The sequence below is a fragment of the Oncorhynchus mykiss genome, chromosome 3 (genome assembly GCF_013265735.2).
Source record: "Oncorhynchus mykiss isolate Arlee chromosome 3, USDA_OmykA_1.1, whole genome shotgun sequence".
In the NCBI taxonomy this organism is placed as follows: domain Eukaryota; kingdom Metazoa; phylum Chordata; class Actinopteri; order Salmoniformes; family Salmonidae; genus Oncorhynchus; species Oncorhynchus mykiss.
Window position 1 is genome coordinate 3,578,255 of NC_048567.1, and position 23,720 is coordinate 3,601,974.

Below are 23,720 nucleotides of genomic sequence, written 5' to 3' on the forward strand. Positions count from 1 at the left end.
TGACCTCATCACACCACAGATCCAGTATCTGATCCCAGACATTCACTAGGATGGTGATAGCATTGCAGAGTTACTTTTCATATCACTGAAAACATCTTATGTAACGTCATCAATATTCCTCTTCCTCACCTTGGAGGAAAATGGAATGCTGCAAATGGAAAGCATTCAGGAGAGAGGAGGAGAGGAAGAAGGGAGGAAATGAGAGAGGGAGGGACATGTTTTGATTGATAGCCAGAGGCATAGGGGCAGACCTTGTTGTAAGGAGGAGAAAGAGGAGGAGGAAGAAGAGATATTGTTTGCTAATGAACTGAACGCTAGTCATGACCCTGGATGTAACAGCCGCTGTCCATTTTGTAAACAGGAGAAGAGCTGAGTGTAGTTCCCTAAATGAGGTTCCCTCTCTCTCCTCCCTTCCTCCCACCCTGCCTCCCGCCTCCCTCACTTTCTCCCTACCTCTACCTCTCTCTCTCTCTGAGTCACACACAAACCCAGCTCACACTCCCTCCTGACACAGCCGACTCGGCAGCAGGGTTTAACAGCAGCAGCAGCAGCAGCAGCTTGTCCTGGATTACAAGGCTGTCACATTGGAGTAGACAGGCGGTTGTAGTGCTGAACTAACTGAAGGATTGTTTTGGTTTTTTGCCTCCTCTGTGTCTTCTACTACACTGTTTTCCAAGTCAGCTGCCTCCCGGGCTTGATTAATTTACAAGGCTGTGCAGAGGCACGCAGAGGGATTATTTAGAGGCTGGAAGCCAACGCTGAGGGGATCTGAAGAGGAATCGGAAGATAAGGAGCTGACAACACAGACCTGTCCCATATTGATCTTCTGTCTCTCTGTCTCCGTCTCTGTCTCTGTCTCTCTCTCTCTCTCTCTCTCTCTCTCTCTCTCTCTCTCTCTCTTTCTCTCTCTATCTCTGTCTCTGTCTCTCTCACTCCCTCTTGGAGTGACACCAAACACCTCTGACCCGGAAACAGCCTGTCTGTCAGGCAAGGTGGATGTTAGGATTAAAACCTCTTGAGGATTTCACTGAGTTGCTCCCTTGACGTCTTCTCCTCCTCACCCCACAGTTTTCTCCCCTGAGGCAGGGCTGTGTGATCGGGTCCGAGGGGGGCAGCGGTAGGGGCTGTGAGGAGCGGAGAGGGGCTGTGCCGGGGTCCTCAGGGGCAGAGGAAGAAGCAGCAGCCTGGCCTGGCCTCTATGCGGTTGTGGAAGGGGACAGGGTCAGGGAGCCTGGGGCTGGTTCAGGCTGCAGGGTCTGGTGGTGGGATAGAAAGACAGGCGCTGCTGCGGCCATCATGGAGAGGAGTGGCTGCATCCCCCTATGCTGGGCCCGGGGCGCCTGTGTTTATGCTCAACACCCTCCACTCCCAAGTATGTACTGTGTACACACAGCAGATATGTTATGCACACTAGGTACTTCTAGGTAGAGCCTTTTAACCAGTGTTCATCTCAGTGTTTTTTAGAGGTCTTTCTGTTGATGATGGCTGTGTTTGGATGTGTGATGAATATGAATGTGATTTAAGGCTACACTGACTGAATGCTAATTCCCAGAACTCTGCTATAGTTAGAGATGAATGTAATTTGCCATGCCCTGCTTTATGCAGGTAATATTTCTGCCTCTCCTACTATACCATGCCAAGACGTCAGGTGCGCTGAATGGCAATGCCCCAATGTGTACAGTAGCACTGTACCGTAGGTTGCCATAGAGACAGAGGTATTCTTCTGTCATCTGATCACCACAACAAACCAAGCCACGGTGGTTATTAAGTCATCCATGGCTGTGAAAGTAATCAGTACAGCATCTAACACAGGGTTTCCCAACTCCAGTCCTCATTTTTATTGTAGCCCTGGACAAGCACACCTGATTCAACTAATCATCAGGCCCTAAAGGAGTTGAATGAGGTATGTTTGTCCCAGGTTACAACAGAAATGTGTGCTGGTGGGGGTACTGGAGAACCGGAGCTGGGAAACGCTGACTACTGCTGAGCACTGACTTACAGGAGGACTGCTGTCTGTCCCCTGAACATATTACGGAGCAGAGGGGTGAATTCCCATTAGTCTTGAACTGATTAAGTGTCGGGCAGGGCTGTGATTAGTGTTCTTGTGAGGAGAGGGGATAGCTGTTGAATAACTAGGCCAGGTAGAGCGAGAACTGCCCAGGCAACAGCAGTAGCAGCAGAACTAGCAGCAGTAGTGGAAGAAGAAACAGAAACAGAACTATCAACAGTAGAAACAGAACTATCAGCAGTAGAAACAGAACTAGTAGTAGTAGGAGAAACAGAACTATCAGCAGTAGAAACAGAACTAGTAGTAGTAGAAACAGAACTAGTAGTAGTAGAAACAGAACTAGTAGTAGTAGAAACAGAACTAGTAGTAGTAGGAGAAACAGAACTATCAGCAGTAGAAACAGAACTAGTAGTAGTAGAAACAGAACTATCAGCAGTAGAAACAGAACTAGCAGCAGTAGAAACAGAACTATCAGCAGTAGAAACAGAACTATCAACAGTAGAAACAGAACTATCAGCAGTAGAAACAGAACTATCAGCAGTAGAAACCGAACTAGTAGTAGTAGGAGAAACAGAACTATCAGCAGTAGAAACAGAACTAGTAGTAGTAGAAACAGAACTAGTAGTAGTAGAAACAGAACTAGTAGTAGTAGAAACAGAACTAGTAGTAGTAGGAGAAACAGAACTATCAGCAGTAGAAACAGAACTAGTAGTAGTAGAAACAGAACTAGTAGTAGTAGTAGAAACAGAAACAGAACTATCAGCAGTAGAAACAGAACTAGTAGTAGTAGAAACAGAACTAGTAGTAGTAGAAACAGAACTAGTAGTAGTAGAAACAGAACTAGTAGTAGTAGAAACAGAACTAGTAGTAGTAGAAACAGAACTAGTAGTAGTAGGAGAAACAGAACTATCAGCAGTAGAAACAGAACTAGTAGTAGTAGAAACGGAACTAGTAGTAGTAGAAACAGAACTAGTAGTAGTAGAACAGAACTAGTAGTAGTAGAAACAGAACTAGCAGTAGTAGAAACATAACTAGTAGTAGTAGAAACAGAACTAGTAGTAGTAGAAACAGAACTAGCAGCAGTAGAAACAGAACTAGCAGCAGTAGAAACAGAACTAGTAGTAGTAGGAGAAACAGAACTATCAGCAGTAGAAACAGAACTAGTAGTAGTAGAAACAGAACTAGTAGTAGTAGAAACAGAACTAGTAGTAGTAGAAACAGAACTAGTAGTAGTAGAAACAGAACTAGCAGCAGTAGAAACAGAACTAGTAGCAGGTAGAAACAGAACTAGTAGTAGTAGAAACAGAAACAGAACTATCGGCAGTAGAAACAGAACTAGTAGTAGTAGAAACAGAACTAGTAGTAGTAGAAACAGAACTAGTAGTAGTAGAAACAGAACTATCAGTAGTAGAAACATAACTAGTAGTAGTAGCAACGGAACTAGCAGTAGTAGAAACAGAACTAGCAGTAGTAGAAACAGAACTAGCAGCAGTAGAAACAGAACTAGCAGCAGTAGAAACAGAACTAGCAGCACTAGCAGTAGAAACATAACTAGTAGCAGTAGAAACAGAAACATAACTAGTAGCAGTAGAAACAGAAACATAACTAGTAGCAGTAGAAAAAGAAACAGAACTAGCAGCAGTAGAATCAGAACTAGCAGCAGTAGAAACAGAACTAGTAGTAGTAGAAACATAACTAGTAGCAGTAGAAACAGAAGTAGTAGCAGTAGAAACAGAACTAGCAGTAGTAGAAACAGAACTAGTAGCAGTAGAAACAGAACTGGTAGTAGTAGAAACAGAACTAGCAGTAGTAGAAACAGAACTAGCAGTAGTAGAAACAGAACTAGCAGCAGTAGAAACAGAACTAGTAGCAGTAGAAACAGTACTAGCAGTAGTAGAAACAGAACTAGTAGCAGTAGAAACAGAACTGGTAGTAGTAGAAACAGAACTAGCAGTAGTAGAAACAGAACTAGCAGCAGTAGAAACAGAACTAGTAGCAGTAGAAACAGAACTAGCAGTAGTAGAAACAGAACTAGTAGCAGTAGAAACAGAACTGGTAGTAGTAGAAACAGAACTAGCAGTAGTAGAAACAGAACTAGCAGCAGTAGAAACAGAACTGGTAGTAGTAGAAACAGAACTAGCAGTAGTAGAAACAGAACTGGTAGTAGTAGAAACAGAACTAGCAGTAGTAGAAACAGAACTAGTAGCAGTAGAAACAGAACTGGTAGTAGTAGAAACAGAACTAGCAGTAGTAGAAACAGAACTAGCAGCAGTAGAAACAGAACTAGTAGCAGTAGAAACAGAACTATCAGCAGTAGAAACAGAACTAGCAGCACTAGCAGTAGAAACATAACTAGTAGCAGTAGAAACAGAAACAGAACTAGTAGCAGTAGAAACAGAACTAGTAGCAGTAGAAACAGAACTAGCAGCAGTAGAAACAGAACCAGAACTAGTAGCAGTAGAAACAGAAACAGAACTAGTAGCAGTAGCAGTAGAAACATAACTAGTAGCAGTAGAAACAGAACTAGCAGCAGTAGCAGTAGAAACATAACTAGTAGCAGTAGAAACAGAAACATAACTAGTAGCAGTAGAATCAGAAACAGAAATAGTAGCAGTAGAATCAGAAAAACAGAACTAGTAGCAGTAGAAACAGAAACAGATATAGTAGCAGTAGAAACAGATTCAGAACTAGTAGCAGTAGAAACAGAACTAGTAGAAACAGAACAGAACTAGTAGCAGTAGAAACAGATTCAGAACTAGCAGTAGAAATAGAACTAGTAGCAGTAGAAACAGAACTAGCAGCAGTAGCAGTAGAAACAGAACTAGTAGAAACAGAAACGGAACTAGTAGCAGTAGAAACAGAACTAGTAGCAGTAGAAACAGAACTAGTAGTAGTAGAAACATAACTAGTAGCAGTAGAAACAGAACTAGCAGCAGTAGAAACAGAACTAGCAGCAGTAGAAACAGAACTGGTAGTAGTAGAAACAGAACTAGCAGTAGTAGAAACAGAACTAGCAGCAGTAGAAACAGAACTAGTAGCAGTAGAAACAGAACTATCAGCAGTAGAAACAGAACTAGCAGCACTAGCAGTAGAAACATAACTAGTAGCAGTAGAAACAGAAACAGAACTAGTAGCAGTAGAAACAGAACTAGTAGCAGTAGAAACAGAACTAGCAGCAGTAGAAACAGAACCAGAACTAGTAGCAGTAGAAACAGAAACAGAACTAGTAGCAGTAGCAGTAGAAACATAACTAGTAGCAGTAGAAACAGAACTAGCAGCAGTAGCAGTAGAAACATAACTAGTAGCAGTAGAAACAGAAACATAACTAGTAGCAGTAGAATCAGAAACAGAAATAGTAGCAGTAGAATCAGAAAAACAGAACTAGTAGCAGTAGAAACAGAAACAGATATAGTAGCAGTAGAAACAGATTCAGAACTAGTAGCAGTAGAAACAGAACTAGTAGAAACAGAACAGAACTAGTAGCAGTAGAAACAGATTCAGAACTAGCAGTAGAAATAGAACTAGTAGCAGTAGAAACAGAACTAGCAGCAGTAGCAGTAGAAACAGAACTAGTAGAAACAGAAACGGAACTAGTAGCAGTAGAAACAGAACTAGTAGCAGTAGAAACAGAACTAGTAGTAGTAGAAACATAACTAGTAGCAGTAGAAACAGAACTAGCAGCAGTAGAAACAGAACTAGCAGCAGTAGAAACAGAACTAGTAGTAGTAGAAACAGAACTAGCAGCAGTAGAAACAGAACTAGCAGCAGTAGAAACATAACTAGTAGCAGTAGAAACATAACTAGTAGCAGTAGAAACAGAACTAGCAGCAGTAGAAACAGAACTAGCAGCAGTAGAAACAGAACTAGCAGCAGTAGAAACAGAACTAGCAGCAGTAGAAACAGAACTAGTAGCAGTAGAAACATAACTAGTAGCAGTAGAAACAGAACTAGTAGCAGTAGAAACAGAACTAGCAGCAGTAGAAACAGAACTAGCAGCAGTATAAACAGAACTATCAGCAGTAGAAACAGAACTAGCAGCAGTAGAAACAGAACTAGTAGCAGTAGAAACAGAACTAGTAGCAGTAGAAACAGAACTAGCAGCAGTAGAAACAGAACTAGTAGTAGTAGGAGAAACAGAACTATCAGCAGTAGAAACAGAACTAGCAGCAGTAGAAACAGAACTAGCAGCAGTAGAAACAGAACTATCAGCAGTAGAAACAGAACTAGCAGCAGTAGAAACAGAACTATCAGCAGTAGAAACAGAACTAGCAGCAGTAGAAACAGAACTATCAGCAGTAGAAACAGAACTAGCAGCAGTAGAAACAGAACTAGTAGCAGTAGAAACAGAACTAGTAGCAGTAGAAACAGAACTATCAGCAGTAGAAACAGAACTAGCAGCAGTAGAAACAGAACTATCAGCAGTAGAAACAGAACTAGCAGCAGTAGAAACAGAACTATCAGCAGTAGAAACAGAACTAGCAGCAGTAGAAACAGAACTAGCAGCAGTAGAAACAGAACTAGCAGCAGTAGAAACAGAACTAGTAGCAGTAGAAACAGAACTAGTAGCAGTAGAAACAGAACTATCAGCAGTAGAAACAGAACTATCAGCAGTAGAAACAGAACTATCAGCAGTAGAAACAGAAGAAGCATCAGCAGAAACAGAACTATCAGCAGTAAAAACAGAACTAGCAGCAGTAGAAACAGAACTAGCAGCAGTAGAAACAGAACTAGCAGCAGTAGAAAGGGAACCTGCAGCAGAAACAGAAGAAGCATCAGCAGAAACAGAACCAGCAGCAGAAACAGAAACAGCAGCGGTGGCAGCTGCTTTACTGTCTCCCTGGATACCAGTATCTATCATGAGTCCTGGTGCTTTAGAAAAGCCAGAACAGAATAACACTGGGGAAGTCTTCCCTTCTGTCTTCATCTATTTAGAGGCTCTGGCTCTCCTTCTAACTGCATCCTCCAGGGTTAGTGTAAACGCAGCATATATTAAACCCAGGCAAAGCCTTGATGTAGTTGTTTGGGGGGGCTGGATAGTTCTGTATGAGCTGGTACAGTAGGCAGAGGATGAGAGGAAAGGAAGCTTTAATCCAGGGAGGAAGTAGCTGCATCAGTAGCAGGTCGTAATGAGGATGTAGGAGTGTAGAGCAGAGCCGTGGGACTGCGGGAGAGAGTCAGTGGGAAACCGCTTCGGTCCCCACAGGCTATAGGATAGATACTGGATGCGTTCTAATTGTCACCCTATTCCCTATAGAGTGCAGTACTTTTGACCAGGGCTCATATGTGCAGTATGTAGGGAATAGGGTGCTGTTTGGGACGTGACCATACAGGCTGCAGAGGCAGCAGGTGTTGTACCCTGAGCACTAACTCCACAGTAAAGGATGGTGATGGTGAAGGTATGGTGCTCCATGTACTGGACATGATGTGATCATTTCTACTGTACTGTAGAAGGAGGGGTTTTGTTTGAGCCCTTGGTTCATGGTAATGCCGTTGGGGCCAAATGGATCAAATCAGATTGTGTACTGTGACTCACTTGTCCCCACACACAAACACACGTGTATACACACACACACACACACACACACACACACACACACACACACACACACACCACCCCACCCCACCCCACCCCCAATCAGTCACACTGATCTGTGGTGTTTTGTTAACATTTCTTGGTCAAAGCAAGAGATTTCAAAGCCATTAAAAGATAAGGCTTAGTTTTCAGCTGGAGAATGTTGTGGTCAATGAAACATGTGAGATGCAACAGCATTAAAGGACACTGTCACGTTCTGACCTTAGTTCCTTTTTATGTCTTTGTGTTAGGTTGTTCAGGGCGTGAGTTGGGGTGGGTAGTCTATGTTCTTTTTATATTTCTATGTGTTTTAAACTGACCACCATCATTCCTGTTCCCAAGAACTCTTAGGCCTCACGCCACAATGACTACTGCCCTGTAGCACTTACTTCTTTAATAATGAAGTGCATTGAGAGGAAGGTTATGGCCCACATTAACTCCATCATCCCAGACACCCTAGACCCACTCCCAATTTGCGTACCGCCACAACAGATCCAATACACGACGAAGTGCATAAAGTTCCCTCTGCGCTCACAACAAGCAACCTCTGACAAAAGTCCCTCTACTTCTATTCGAGGTGGAAATTATGATTCAGACACCTTATTGATATCAACCGCTCACAGTCCTCCTAGAATCAGAAGTTTTTTTGACTCAATGGAGGAACGTAGTCAGAGAAATGCTGATGAATGTCTTGTTCGAGCTGTATGCAACTGGTTCATCTCTGATGCTCACAGGCAATGTGTATTGGAAGAGATTTCTGAATGTTCTTCGTCCAGCATACACCCCTCCAACCAGACATGCTTTATCTACTTATTTTCAAGATGCAGAGTTAAAGTGAAGGTCAAGCAAATCATAGAGAAAGCAGGCTGTATTGCAATCATCTCTGATGGGTGGTCAAATGTTCGTGGGCAAGAAATAATTAACTACATCATCTCCACCCCTCAACCAGTATTCTACAAGAGCACAGACACACCGGCCTCTACATTGCAGATGAGCTGAAGGCAGAAGAGAGCCAAGGAAATGGTTAGGTATGTGAAGGGTCATCAAGTTATAGCAGCAATCTACCTCACCAACCAAGCAAAGTGAGAAGAATAAATGCACCACATTGAAGCTGCCCAGCAGCACCCGTTGGGGTGGTGTTGTCATCATGTTTGACAGTTTCCTGGATGGGAAGGAGTCTCTCCAAGAAATGGCCATATCACAGTCTGCCGATATGGACAGCCCCATCAAGAGGATCCTCCTGGATGATGTATTTTGGGAGAGAGTGGTAAGCAGCCTGAAACTCCTGAAACCTATAGCAGTAGTCATTGCACGGATTGAGGAAGACAATGCCATCCTGTCTGATGTTCAGACTCTGTTTGCAGATGTAAGAGAAGAAGTCTGTACTGCCTGCCCACTTCACTGTTGCTCCAAGCAGAGGAAACTGCAGTTCTGGAATACATCAAAAAGTGTGAAGACTTCTGCCTGAAGCCCAAACACACCGCAGCGTACATGTTGGACCCCAAGTATGCTGGCAAGAGCATCCTGTCTGGTGCAGAGATCAACAAGACCTATGGTGTCATCACTACCGTGTCTCGCCACCTTGGCCTGGATGAGGGCAAGGTTCTTGGCAGTCTGACGAAGTGCAAGGGCTTTGGGATGGAGATGCAATATGGCAGTCGTGCCAACATATCTCATCACCCACCTGGTGGAAGGGACTATGTGGATCTGAGACTCTTTCCCCTGTTGCCTCCATCATCCTCCAAATCCCACCAACATCAGCCGTCTCAGAGCGCATCTGGTTCTTGGTAGGGAACACACACACCAAAGCACACAACAGGCTGACAAATACAAGGGTTGAAAAATTGGTGGCCATCCAGGCAAATTTGAGGCTTTTTGAGTCTGACAACGAGCCATCCCCAACAAGGTTGGAAAGGGACAGTGAACATGAGGCCTCAGAGTCTGATGTTCAAGAGTTGGACATTGAAGAGGTCCAGGGAGAAGACATGGAAGCCTGAGAGGAAGACAACCAAAGCTTTAGTTTCTAGACTATCATTTTACAGATGTATGTTGAGAACATTTTTGGGAGATGCGATGGATCATTGGGGATCATTAGATATTCCCTTTCTTTTGTTGTTCAGTGAAATCATCCCATGTGAAGAGTCAACTCATTTAATTATAGTTCAATTCGTAACTAAATTGTTTTTTTTTATTTCTATTGGAAGAATTTAATAATTTACAATTGCAGTGTGTGTACTTATGATAAGGTAAAAGGTTTATGTTTCTGTCTCCATATGATATGGGGCGGAAGGGTAGCCTAGTGGTTAGAGCGTTGGACTAGTAAGCGGAAGGTTGCAAGACTGAATCCCTGAGCTGACAAGGTACAAAGCTGTCGTTCTACCCCTGAACAGGCAGTTAACCCTGTTCCTAGGCCATCATTGAAAATAAGAATTTGTTCTTAACTGACTTGCCTAGTTAAAAAATTAAAATTAAAAATATGGTAAATATATCCAATGCAAAAAACATTTACATTTAAATGGAATTCATATTAATTTGCATATATTTCCGTTCATCCCCATTAATTCCCATATAGTCCCGTTAATTCCCATGGAAAGTTTCCACCTCTGAATATTCCCCAAAATGTGCAACCCTAGTCCTGACTCTCTGTGGTCACTAAAGATCCCATGGCACTTATTGTATGAGTATGTGTCTTAACCTTGGTGTCTTTGCTAAATTCCCCATCTGGCCCTCATACCATCATGGCCACCTAATCATCCCCAGCTTCCAATTGGCTCATTCATCCCTGTAACTATTCCCCAGGTTGTTGCTGTGTTTGAAAATGTGTTCTCAGTCAACTTACCTGGTAAAATAAGGAATAAATCAAATAGTCTATATGTTCAGACAGGAGTGGATACCAGACCTGATTCCCCCTAGTGAGAGTAGACCAATGAAATGAATCCATTGGCGGCACAGCAAGCAGTTGGGTGAGGTCCTTTCTCTTCAGGACTAGAATGAACAGTCCTGTTCTACATGTCTATGTTCTTTAACCAAGGTTTTAAGACCATGCATTCTTTACCTTCTTAGAAATATTGACTTTTGTGTGTGTGTGTGTGTGTGTGTGTGTGTGTGTGTGTGTGTGTGTGTGTGTGTGTGTGTGTGTGTGTGTGTGTGTGTACCTTAAGATAACTGTACAGGTGTCCAGTTGCAGCTTGTCCCTCTGCCTTGCACCATGCTTGTTTGAATTGAACGCTTCCTCTCAGTAGAAAATGAACTCACATGCCTCCAAATCTAGTTCCTATTTCCTTTGCATACTTTAGTATTTGACTTTTGTTTTCATTATTGTTCACATTCACAGTAAGTTGCGTTACATCGCCTGGCCTAGCTGCTGAACGGGCCCTCCCTGGAGATAGCCTGGCTTAGCTGCTGAACGGGCCCTCCCTGGAGATAGCCTGGCCTAGCTGCTGAATGGGCCCTCCCTGGAGATAGCCTGGCCTAGCTGCTGAACGGGCCCTCCCTGGAGATAGCCTGGCTTAGCTGCTGAACAGGCCCTCCCTGGAGATAGCCTGGCCTAGCTGCTGAATGGGCCCTCCCTGGAGATAGCCTGGCCTAGCTGCTGAACGGGCCCTCCCTGGAGATAGCCTGGCCTAGCTGCTGAACGGGCCCTCCCTGGAGATAGCCTGGCTTAGCTGCTGAACGGGCCCTCCCTGGAGATAGCCTGGCCTAGCTGCTGAATGGGCCCTCCCTGGAGATAGCCTGGCCTAGCTGCTGAACGGGCCCTCCCTGGAGATAGCCTGGCCTAGCTGCTGAATGGGCCCTCCCTGGAGATAGCCTGGCCTAGCTGCTGAATGGGCCCTCCCTGGAGATAGCCTGGCCTAGCTGCTGAACGGGCCCTCCCTGGAGATAGCCTGGCCTAGCTGCTGAATGGGACCTCCCTGGAGATAGCCTGGCCTAGCTGCTGAACGGGCCCTCCCTGGAGATAGCCTGGCCTAGCTGCTGAACGGGCCCTCCCTGGAGATAGCCTGGCCTAGCTGCTGAATGGGCCCTCCCTGGAGATAGCCTGGCTTAGCTGCTGAACGGGCCCTCCCTGGAGATAGCCTGGCCTAGCTGCTGAATGGGCCCTCCCTGGAGATAGCCTGGCTTAGCTGCTGAATGGGCCCTCCCTGGAGATAGCCTGGCCTAGCTGCTGAATGGGCCCTCTGTGAGTTGGGAAAAAGGCCATGTTTTTCTTCACCGCAGCGAAACAGTGGAACAGAAATCTATGGTTGCTCAGTAGTGCTGATGAAGTGCTGGTTGACTTTCATTGGAATTGACACGTGTTGTTATAGCAGCGTTGCTCTGGCCAATGTGGGCTCAGACTACTGTCAATAACTAACCTAGAGAGAAGACTGCAGTCCCATAGTCAATCCCTCTGAGCCACGAGACACTGTTACACAATCTCTTTAGGATGAGACTACAGTACAACTAGAGTAATGAGGTCAATACTCTCACGAGCTAGACAGACAGTGGGCTACTCTATTGATTATATTATCTAAGCTTATATACCAAGCTTTGTCCATACTACAAGGAAATGAAGAATTCATTTGATAACTAAACATCCTACGGCAATGACCTGATGTCAACATCGAATAAACAAGTATTTTGATTGATGTTGGATTGAGTTGAAATAACGAGGAAACAATGTTGTCATGTTTAACACTGAGGGATAACAACTAGACTCGTATTATCCTATTATCCTATTAGCAGCCTGTTATTATCAGGCTGATATTATTCATGGGATAACCCAGAGTGAGTTGTATCAAGTTGATGTACAGTAATTGAGACATATATGTCAGTCTTACAATCAGATGGGTGTTATTTGGGGAGTGTGTGGGGACAACATTAAATCTCTGTCCTCCTGTATCACCCCTGTTAACCATCTCTCTCATCTAGTCTACTGGCCCTCCAGCCTCTCAGTCACTACAAGGGATGTGTGTGTCCGTCTGTGTCCTATAATGATTAGCCTAACCTGGTAACAGGTCTTTCAGAAACAATAGTAGGGGAATTGGCTGAGGCAGTCAGTAGACATACATGCTAGAAAGTTCCTGATAATGTTGACAAAAGGTTTATTTAGTAGGTCTATTTAAGAGTGTTAAACCTTAAAGATGTTTGACATGAAGTCATGTATCATTCCTCCATACAGTAGGTTCACTCAAGGAGCTTTGTCAGTATGATGAGGCATTTTGTCAAGTCGGCTAATCTCATAAACGTTTCCCGGCAGGTATAACTTTGTCTTCTATGAAAGGATTCTTGTGTGTGTGTGTGTGTGTGTGTGTGCGTGTGTGTGTGCGTGCGGGAGAGAGTATCTCAGTTAGAGGTGACTGTAGGTCAATCCGTAAACTAGCAGAGTCAGCAGATAGGCTAGGCTATACTTCCCCCTCATCACTGTCCTTGTGACTACTGACTGGCTGACTACTGACTGACTGACTACTGGCTGACTACTGACTGGCTGACTACTGGCTGACTACTGACTGGCTGACTACTGACAGACTGACTACTACATTTTGTAATGGTTAGGTTGATACGAATGAATGCACTGATATGTGGACTCACGTGGCTTTTTGTCATCTTTGAAAAAAATTACTTTACATCGGAGTTGTGCCTGTTGTCATAGAGATGGATAGAGGAGTCATCATGGATATAACCCGTTTTAGCGTTGTCGTTGAGGGCTTCCACTATTTTAAAGTAGTCAACTGGGTGGGGATTCCTATGAGTTGGTAGAAATCAACCAATGAAAAATAAGAAAATGTACTACTTTAAAATGGAGATAGTATGGGCAGCACCATTGAGGCTGTCACAGACATTTTAATGGCACAGATACAAAGATGAGTCCTCTATCGATCTCTATGCCCTATTGTTCACATGTGTATCTTCCATCTAAATGGTGCTACCTGATCTGGTCTTTCATCTGTCTTTGAGGACATGTATTTCCATTGTTAGAAGAAAAAAATATCTTTATATATATATACATTAATAAATAAAAATTCCATTGTTAGAGCGGTCGCTTGACTATCTTGTCAGTATAATTGACAATCTTTCCTCACATTCACAAAGGTTTGTGTGTTGTTGCCCTACTGTCCTCCTATCAACCATGTTGTTGACTCCTCCTCCCAGGCCGGCCCTCCTATCAACCATGTTGTTGTCCTCCCAGGCCGGCCCTACTGTCCTCCTATCAACCATGTTGTTGTCCTCCCAGGCCGGCCCTACTGTCCTCCTATCAACCATGTTGTTGTCCTCCCAGGCCGGCCCTACTGTCCTCCTATCAACCATGTTGTTGTCCTCCCAGGCCGGCCCTCCTATCAACCATGTTGTTGTCCTCCCAGGCCGGCCCTCCTATCAACCATGTTGTTGTCCTCCCAGGCCGGCCCTCCTATCAACCATGTTGTTGACTCCTCCCAGGCCGGCCCTCCTATCCTCCTATCAACCATGTTGTTGTCCTCCCAGGCCGGCCCTACTGTCCTCCTATCAACCATGTTGTTGTCCTCCCAGGCCGGCCCTCCAATCAACCGTGTTGTTGTCCTCCCAGGCCGGCCCTCCTGTCATAGAGATGGATAGAGGAGTCATCATGGATATAACCCGTTTTAGCGTTGTCGTTGAGGGCTTCCACTATTTTAAAGTAGTCAACTGGGTGGGGATTCCTATGAGTTGGTAGAAATCAACCAATGAAAAATAAGAAAATGTACTACTTTAAAATGGAGATAGTATGGGCAGCACCATTGAGGCTGTCACAGACATTTTAATGGCACAGATACAAAGATGAGTCCTCTATCGATCTCTATGCCCTATTGTTCACATGTGTATCTTCCATCTAAATGGTGCTACCTGATCTGGTCTTTCATCTGTCTTTGAGGACATGTATTTCCATTGTTAGAAGAAAAAAATATCTTTATATATATATACATTAATAAATAAAAATTCCATTGTTAGAGCGGTCGCTTGACTATCTTGTCAGTATAATTGACAATCTTTCCTCACATTCACAAAGGTTTGTGTGTTGTTGCCCTACTGTCCTCCTATCAACCATGTTGTTGACTCCTCCTCCCAGGCCGGCCCTCCTATCAACCATGTTGTTGTCCTCCCAGGCCGGCCCTACTGTCCTCCTATCAACCATGTTGTTGTCCTCCCAGGCCGGCCCTACTGTCCTCCTATCAACCATGTTGTTGTCCTCCCAGGCCGGCCCTACTGTCCTCCTATCAACCATGTTGTTGTCCTCCCAGGCCGGCCCTCCTATCAACCATGTTGTTGTCCTCCCAGGCCGGCCCTCCTATCAACCATGTTGTTGTCCTCCCAGGCCGGCCCTCCTATCAACCATGTTGTTGACTCCTCCCAGGCCGGCCCTCCTATCCTCCTATCAACCATGTTGTTGTCCTCCCAGGCCGGCCCTACTGTCCTCCTATCAACCATGTTGTTGTCCTCCCAGGCCGGCCCTCCAATCAACCGTGTTGTTGTCCTCCCAGGCCGGCCCTCCTGTCATCCTATCAACCATGTTGTTGTCCTCCCAGGCCGGCCCTCCTATCCTCCTATCAACCATGTTGTTGACTCCTCCCAGGCCGGCCCTCCTATCCTCCTATCAACCATGTTGTTGACTCCTCCCAGGCCGGCCCTCCTATCAACCATGTTGTTGTCCTCCCAGGCCGGCCCTCCTGTCATCCAATCCACCATGTTGGCTGGGCTCCCACTAAGCAGGCCTTGTTTACTCAACTCCGTCTGTCACCAAGCCAATCACAGCCTGCCTCTCTCTTCCTGTGGAACTGAACTCCATTCTGTCTTGCCTGGGTAACAGCAGCCACGGTGGAGTTAGGCTAGGCTAGCAGCCTGACTGTTCACAGCATTCACATTATTCACAGGACTGTGTTGTGTTGTGGAGCTGGAGGACTCTTGTGAATATAGACAGGCTTCTGGGCTTGCCTCGCCTTCCCCTCAGCTCAGGAAGAGAGAGGAGCTATGTTGTGTTGCAGAGAGGACTCTGGCCTCGCCCCCCTCAGTTCAGTCCAGGAAGAGCTCTACCATGAAACAGCAGTGACATGTTGATCACAGCACAGGCTTCTCCTCTTCTCAACCAGGAAGAGCTCTGTGCCGTGTGAGGAGACAGGAGTGATGACTCACTGTGGCTCCTGAGCGGACAGGACGCATTGTGATAACCAGGATGTGACGTGACTGGACAGGAAAGACGTGAATGTGTTGTTCACTTTGTATGTGTGTGAATGAAAGAGAGAGAGAGCGAGAGAGAGAGAGGAATGTGTGGGTAAGAAGAAGTGTGTTTGTGCCTGGAAGAAACCAAGAAGAAATCCCATGGACCTGTCGATTCTCTACTGGGTAACCTCGTAGACATACTCTATTGTGTAACCTAGTGGACATACTCTACTGTGTAACCTAGTGGACATATTCTACTGGGTAACCTCGTGGACATACTCTACTGTGTAACCTAGTGGACATACTCTATTGTGTAACCTCGTGGACATACTCTACTGTGTAACCTAGTGGACATATTCTACTGGGTAACCTCGTGGACATACTCTACTGTGTAACCTAGTGGACATACTCTATTGTGTAACCTCGTGGACATTCTCTACTGTGTAACCTAGTGGACATATTCTACTGGGTAACCTAGTGTGCTGTTGCTATAGCACTAATGTTGTCACAACGGAACTCTACAGTGGAGTGTACCTGCTGGCCCTTTATCAGTAAAGGTAGGAGGAGTGACTGATTGGACTGTTGTTGCTGTGCTGGTGTTAGATCAGAATAGTAGTGTTTGAATTGAGTTTGACAGGAGTTTATTAAAGAACAACTCTGAAATGAAATGTTGTCCAGTCGTGGGCTCAAATGGACCAGTTGTGTCTGTACTGATCTCCATTGCTTCAATGTTGTCTGACTGATTGTCAAGAGTTAGGATATTTACCTCTGTCTTCATACATGTGTTCTGCCCGGGTTACCAGAAAGTACCATCGAAGAGGTCGCCATCTGAGAATGTGTGTGTTTTTGGTGTTAAGGGCAGGTTTTCCTGTGGTGCTCTATTCTAGTGATGTTACCAACAGCAGATACAGTCAGGAAGGCTGAGGAATGTCACTGAGCTGCTCTGGGTCAGTCTTTCCAAAACACTAGAAAAGCCATGTTTTAACAAGCACAGCGGTACTGTCTTGGCTGTACCTATTACCACACACACACACACACACACACACACACACACACACACACACACACACACACACACACACACACACACAGACACACACACACCCCAAATTTTTACCCCTGACCGTTTCTACCACAATCTAAACAGCTTATGTATAATGGCCCCAGTTTGTGGTTCGTGAGGAGGGTTGTTGTAATGCTGGCAGTGCTTCTGACAGTGCTGCTCCCTGCTCACTCTCCAAAGCCACCCAGCTGTCTGGCCAGCCTACTGTAGCAAGCCCAGCTCAGTCCACTACAACCTGCAGACCTCACTGTTATCTGTCAGCCTGTCCAGCCGTCCGTTTGTCTGTTCTATTCTCTCCAGTCCACTTTTGTTACTGATTACAGATGAATTTATTATGGTGAGAAAGTTACACAGTCGTCTAGTGGGAATTCACCTGAAGCCTTCTCTCTCTCTACCTCCTCTATCTCCTCTCTCTCTCTCTCTCTCTCTCTCTCTACCTCCTCTATCTCTCTACCTCCTCTATCTCCTCTCTCTCCCCCTCTCTCTCTCTCTACCTCCTCTCTCTCTCTCTCTCTCTCTCTCTCTCTCTCTCTCTCTCTCTCTCTCTCTACCTCCTCTATCTCCTCTATCTCTCTCTCTCTACCTCCTCTATCTCTCTCTCTCTCTCTCTCTACCGCCTCTATCTCTCTCTCTCTCTCTCTACCTCCTCTCTCTTGCTCTCTCTCTCTCTCTCTCTCTCTCTCTCTCTACCTCCCCTATCTCTCTCGCTCTCTATCTCTACCTCTGCCTCCCCTATCTCTCTCTTTGCATCCCTCCTCTCTCTCTCTTTCTCTCTCTACTTCCCCTATCTCTCGCTCTCTCTCTCTACCTCTCCCTCCCCTATCTCTCTCTTTGCATCCCTCCTCTCTCTCTCTTTCTATCTCTACTTCCCCTATCTCTCGCTCTCTCTCTACCTCTCCCTCCCCTATCTCTCCTTTGCATCCCTCCTCTCTCTCTCTCTCTCTCTTTCTCTCCCCTCTGCCTCTCTACCTTCAGAATATGACAGACAGCTAGCCCCCACCAAAGGAAGCATGGCGTCAGCGTACCTGGACCCCAACCTGAACCACCATGCTGGGTTGGGCGGTGGGGTGTCGAAGCCGGGGACCATGGACCGCGTGCTCAAGATCCACCACTACTTGGAGAGCAACAGTGAACCATCCACCTGGGCCAGCCACATCCGCCACGGAGACGCCACTGACATCAGGGTGAGCTGAGCAACTGATTGGGTAAACACAGTTTACCACAGTTACAGCAACTATGCTTCTTTAGACAGACAGACAGTTACCTATCAACTCTACCTACTAGACAGACAGACAGTTACCTATCAACTCTACCTACTAGACAGACAGACAGACAGACAGACAGACAGACAGTTACCTATCAACTCTACCTACTAGACAGACAGACAGACAGTTTACCTATCAACTCTACCTACTAGACAGACAGACAGACAGTTACCTATCAACTCTACCTACTAGACAGACAGACAGTTACCTATCAACTCTACCTACTAGACAGACAGACAGACAGTTTACCTATCAACTCTACCTACTAGACAGACAGACAGACAGACAGACAGACAGACAGACAGACAGACAGACAGACAGACAGACAGACAGACAGACAGACAGACAGACAGACAATTACCTATCAACTCTACATACTAGACAGACAGACAATTACCTATCAACTCTACCTACTAGACAGACAGACAGACAATTACCTATCAACTCTACATACTAGACAGACAGACAATTACCTATCAACTCTACCTACTAGACAGACAGACAGTTACCTATCAACTCTACCAACTAGACAGACAGACAGACAGACAGACAGACAATTACCTATCAACTCTAGCTACTAGACAAACAGACAGACAGTTACCTATCAACTCTACCAACTAGACAGACAGACAGACAGTTTACCTATCAACTCTACCTACTAGACAGACAGACAGACAGTTTACCTATCAACTCTACCTACTAGACAGACAGACAGACAGTTTACCTATCAACTCTACCTACTAGACAGACAGACAGACAGACAGACAGACAGACAGACAGACAGACAGACAGACAGACAGACAGACAGTTACCTATCAACTCTACCTACTAGACAGACAGACAGACATACAGACAGTTACCTATCAACTCTACCAACTAGACAGACAGACAGACAGACAGACAATTACCTATCAACTATAGCTACTAGACAAACAGACAGACAGTTACCTATCAACTCTACCAACTAGACAGACAGTTACCTATCAACTCTAGCTACTAGACAAACAGACAGACAGTTACCTATCAACTCTACCAACTAGACAGACAGACAGACAGTTTACCTATCAACTCTACCTACTAGACAGACAGACAGACAGTTTACCTATCAACTCTACCTACTAGACAGACAGACAGACAGTTTACCTATCAACTCTACCTACTAGACAGACAGACAGACAGACAGACAGACAGACAGACAGACAGACAGACAGACAGTTACCTATCAACTCTACCTACTAGACAGACAGACAGACAGACAGACAGACAGACAGACAGACAGACAGACAGACAGTTACCTATCAACTCTACCTACTAGACAGACAGACAGACAGACAGACAGACAGACAGTTACCTATCTACTCTACCTACTAGACAGACAGACAGACAGTTACCTATCAACTCTACCTACTAGACAGACAGACAGACAGACAGTTACCTATCAACTCTACCTACTAGACAGACAGACAGACAGACAGACAGACAGACAGACAGACAGACAGACAGACAGTTACCTATCAACTCTACCTACTAGACAGACAGACAGACAGACAGACAGACAGACAGTTACCTATCTACTCTACCTACTAGACAGACAGACAGACAGTTACCTATCAACTCTACCTACTAGACAGACAGACAGACAGACAGTTACCTATCAACTCTACCAACTAGACAGACAGACAGACAGACAGTTACCTATCAACTCTACCTACTAGACAGACAGACAGACAGACAGACAGACAGACAGACAGACAGACAGACAGACAGTTACCTATCTACTCTACCTACTAGACAGACAGACAGACAGACAGACAGACAGACAGACAGACAGTTACCTATCTACTCTACCTACTAGACAGACAGACAGACAGACAGACAGACAGACAGACAGACAGACAGACAGACAGACAGACAGACAGTTACCTATCTACTCTACCTACTAGACAGACAGACAGACAGTTACCTATCAACTCTACCTACTAGACAGACAGACAGACAGACAGACAGACAGACAGACAGTTACCTATCTACTCTACCTACTAGACAGACAGACAGACAGACAGACAGACAGACAGACAGACAGACAGTTACCTATCAACTCTACCTACTAGACAGACAGACAGACAGACAGACAGACAGACAGACAGACAGTTACCTATCAACTCTACCTACTAGACAGACAGACAGACAGACAGTTACCTATCAACTCTACCTACTAGACAGACAGACAGACAGACAGACAGACAGACAGACAGACAGACAGACAGACAGTTACCTATCTACTCTACCTACTAGACAGACAGACAGACAGTTACCTATCAACTCTACCAACTAGACAGACAGACAGACAGACAGACAGACAGACAGACAGACAGACAGACAGTTACCTATCTACTCTACCTACTAGACAGACAGACAGACAGTTACCTATCAACTCTACCTACTAGACAGACAGACAGACAGACAGTTACCTATCAACTCTACCTACTAGACAGACAGACAGACAGTTTACCTATCTACTCTACCTACTAGACAGACAGACAGACAGTTACCTATCAACTCTACCTACTAGACAGACAGACAGACAGACAGTTACCTATCAACTCTACCTACTAGACAGACAGACAGACAGTTTACCTATCTACTCTACCTACTAGACAGACAGACAGACAGTTACCTATCAACTCTACCTACTAGACAGACAGACAGACAGTTTACCTATCAACTCTACCTACTAGACAGACAGACAGACAGACAGTTACCTATCTACTCTACCTACTAGACAGACAGACAGACAGACAGACAGTTACCTATCAACTCTACCTACTAGACAGACAGACAGACAGTTTACCTATCTACTCTACCTACTAGACAGACAGACAGACAGTTACCTATCAACTCTACCTACTAGACAGACAGACAGACAGTTTACCTATCAACTCTACCTACTAGACAGACAGACAGACAGACAGTTACCTATCTACTCTACCTACTAGACAGACAGACAGACAGACAGACAGACAGTTACCTATCAACTCTACCTACTAGACAGACAGACAGACAGACAATTACCTATCTACTCTACCTACTAGACAGACAGACAGACAGACAGTTACCTATCAACTCTACCTACTAGACAGACAGACAGACAGACAATTACCTATCTACTCTACCTACTAGACAGACAGACAGACAGACAGTTACCTATCAACTCTACCTACTAGACAGACAGACAGACAGACAGACAGACAGACAGACAGACAGACAGACAGACAGACAGACAGACAGACAGACAGACAGACAGACAGACAGACAGTTACCTATCTACTCTACCTACTAGACAGACAGACAGACAGACAGACAGACAGACAGACAGACAGACAGTTACCTATCTACTCTACCTACTAGACAGACAGACAGACAGTTACCTATCAACTCTACCAACTAGACAGACAGACAGACAGTTACCTATCAACACCCCGAGTGTCCCAAATGGCTCCCTGTTCCCTATACAGCCCTATAGGCGCTGGTCAAAAGAAGTGCACTATTGCTGCTTTTCAACTTTAACATCAGTGTTACACTAGTTCTGCCCCTGAACAGGCAGTTAACCCAATGTTCCTAGGCCGTCATTGAAAATAAGAATTTGTTCTTAACTGACTTGCCTAGTTAAATAAAGGTTTAATAAAAAAAATACACCCTAATGGTATATTAGGGAAATTGTGTTTCCATAGCTAGGGCTGACATTGAGGACTTGTGAGAAGGTGCTTTGTGAGAAGGTGTTAAAGTCCACAGTTTGCCAATGTTATGTAAATGCCAGCTGAAAAGTACCAGTGGCCTGGCTTTGGCCCCAGGTGAGAGCAAGTCCGCCGGAGCCATGGCCCAGTGGGACACGATGCCGGCCTGCTTAAGGCTTCCAAATGGTTCCCAGACAAAACAGTTAGGAAGAGTTAGTGAATATATTATGATGCCATTTTGTGACGTTTAGTTAGTTTTGGATTTCGATAAGGGTTTTTCCGGCTGCACACATCTTTCTTGAGGCAAGCCGAAGTCAGTAGCTGAAGTCTAGGCCCCTTTGTTGGTGATTGGTCAACAGTAGGCATTGTTCAATAAATACTTTGTTGGTGATTGGTCAACAATAAGCATTGTTCAATAAAGACTTTGTTGTCATTCAATGAGAGACGACCTGCTTTCATGCAATTTTTTAAATTGAGAAATACTGCACCAAACGTCTTAGTTAGATGTCAAATTGCTCAACCAAGATCTCCTCCGCACAAACGTCCAAATGAATGACAGATTTCTTGAGTTCTCTTAGATTAATTCTGACTATTTTGCTGAAGTGTACTCTGGCTACGGCTTCTCTAAATGGACAAACAGTACTATTGTGTATTTTTTCTAGTTTTTCAAGCAAATGTTTTTTAAGGGAGTATGCGAGGACACTCATTCAGTTCGCCTAGACGACTTCAGGCTAGCCACCAGCTGAACTGAGGCATGCTAGCGCCTTTAGATGGAAACAGAGCATCTTGGGCCTTTTTGCTAAAACACTGTATGGAAATGTGTCATATGTAGACAGTCATTTGGGACTTGAGCGTCTCACTGTAGAACTCCCCCTGTCACCTGGGCGATGTTCCTTCCTTGAGCGTCTCACTGTAGAACTCCCCCTATCACCTGGGCGATGTTCCTTCCTTGAGCGTCTCACTGTAGAACTCCCCCTATCACCTGGGCGATGTTCCTTCCTTGAGTGTCTCACTGTAGAAGTCCCCCTATCACCTGGGCGATGTTCCTTCCTTGAGCGTCTCACTGTAGAACTCCCCCTATCACCTGGGCGATGTTCCTTCCTTGAGCGTCTCACTGTAGAAGTCCCCCTATCACCTGGGCGATGTTCCTTCCTTGAGTGTCTCACTGTAGAAGTCCCCCTATCACCTGGGCGATGTTCCTTCCTTGAGTGTCTCACTGTAGAAGTCCCCCTATCACCTGGGCGATGTTCCTTCCTTGAGTGTCTCACTGTAGAAGTCCCCCTGTCACCTGGGCGATGTTCCTTCCTTGAGCGTCTCACTGTAGAACTCCCCCTGTCACCTGGGCGATGTTCCTTCCTTGAGCGTCTCACTGTAGAACTCCCCCTATCACCTGGGCGATGTTCCTTTAACATTTACATTTTAGTCATTTAGCAGACGCTCTTATCCAGAGCGACTTCCAGGAGCAATTCGGGTTAAGTGCCTTGCTCAAGGGCACATCGGCAGATTCTTCAACCAGTCGGCTCAGGGATTCGAACCAGCAACCTTTTGGTTACTGGCCCAAAGCTCTTAACCGCTAGGCTACCTGACGTTCAGTAGGTCACACTGTAGCTACAATGTTTTGTAACAGAAAATGAAAACAAGTTTTCTTATTAGACAAATTAACTTAGTACCTCGGACTACTTCACAATTTTAAAGTGTTTCAAAACGTTTTCTCCCTACTGAACACAACCCGGGTATTTATGAGGTTGACATTTCTACATTTAGTGTCTTCCATCCCCGTTAGGTTTAATAATGACTTCTATTCAGATGAAACAAGACTAAGAGAGTTTAGGAGGTGAAAAGAATAGCTAGTTAAAGGTGTTTATTGGAAAAGATTCCAAAAGGCTTTGCTACCACATCTCTTCTGTTAGGTGTCTGGCTCTGGAATGGC

General features: G+C 45.0%; 1 protein-coding gene across 13 annotated transcripts in view; it reads left to right on the forward strand.

Annotated features, from left to right (window-relative positions):
* The window catches only part of LOC110520760 (focal adhesion kinase 1), a 149,498-nt gene that overhangs the window by 19,975 nt on the left and 105,803 nt on the right, over positions 1 to 23,720 (forward strand). For 2 of the 13 annotated variants that reach the window (XM_036965967.1, XM_036965974.1), the window contains exons 1-2: positions 516 to 1,372; positions 17,767 to 17,975. In XM_036965967.1, the coding sequence (XP_036821862.1) occupies positions 1,297 to 1,372; positions 17,767 to 17,975 (285 nt within the window). In that variant the 5' untranslated portion in view covers positions 516 to 1,296. Of the gene's footprint in view, positions 1 to 515; positions 1,373 to 17,766; positions 17,976 to 23,720 lie in introns of those variants that run through there. The other 11 variants (XM_036966009.1, XM_036966013.1, XM_036966020.1 and 8 more) reach the window with 8 other exon arrangements.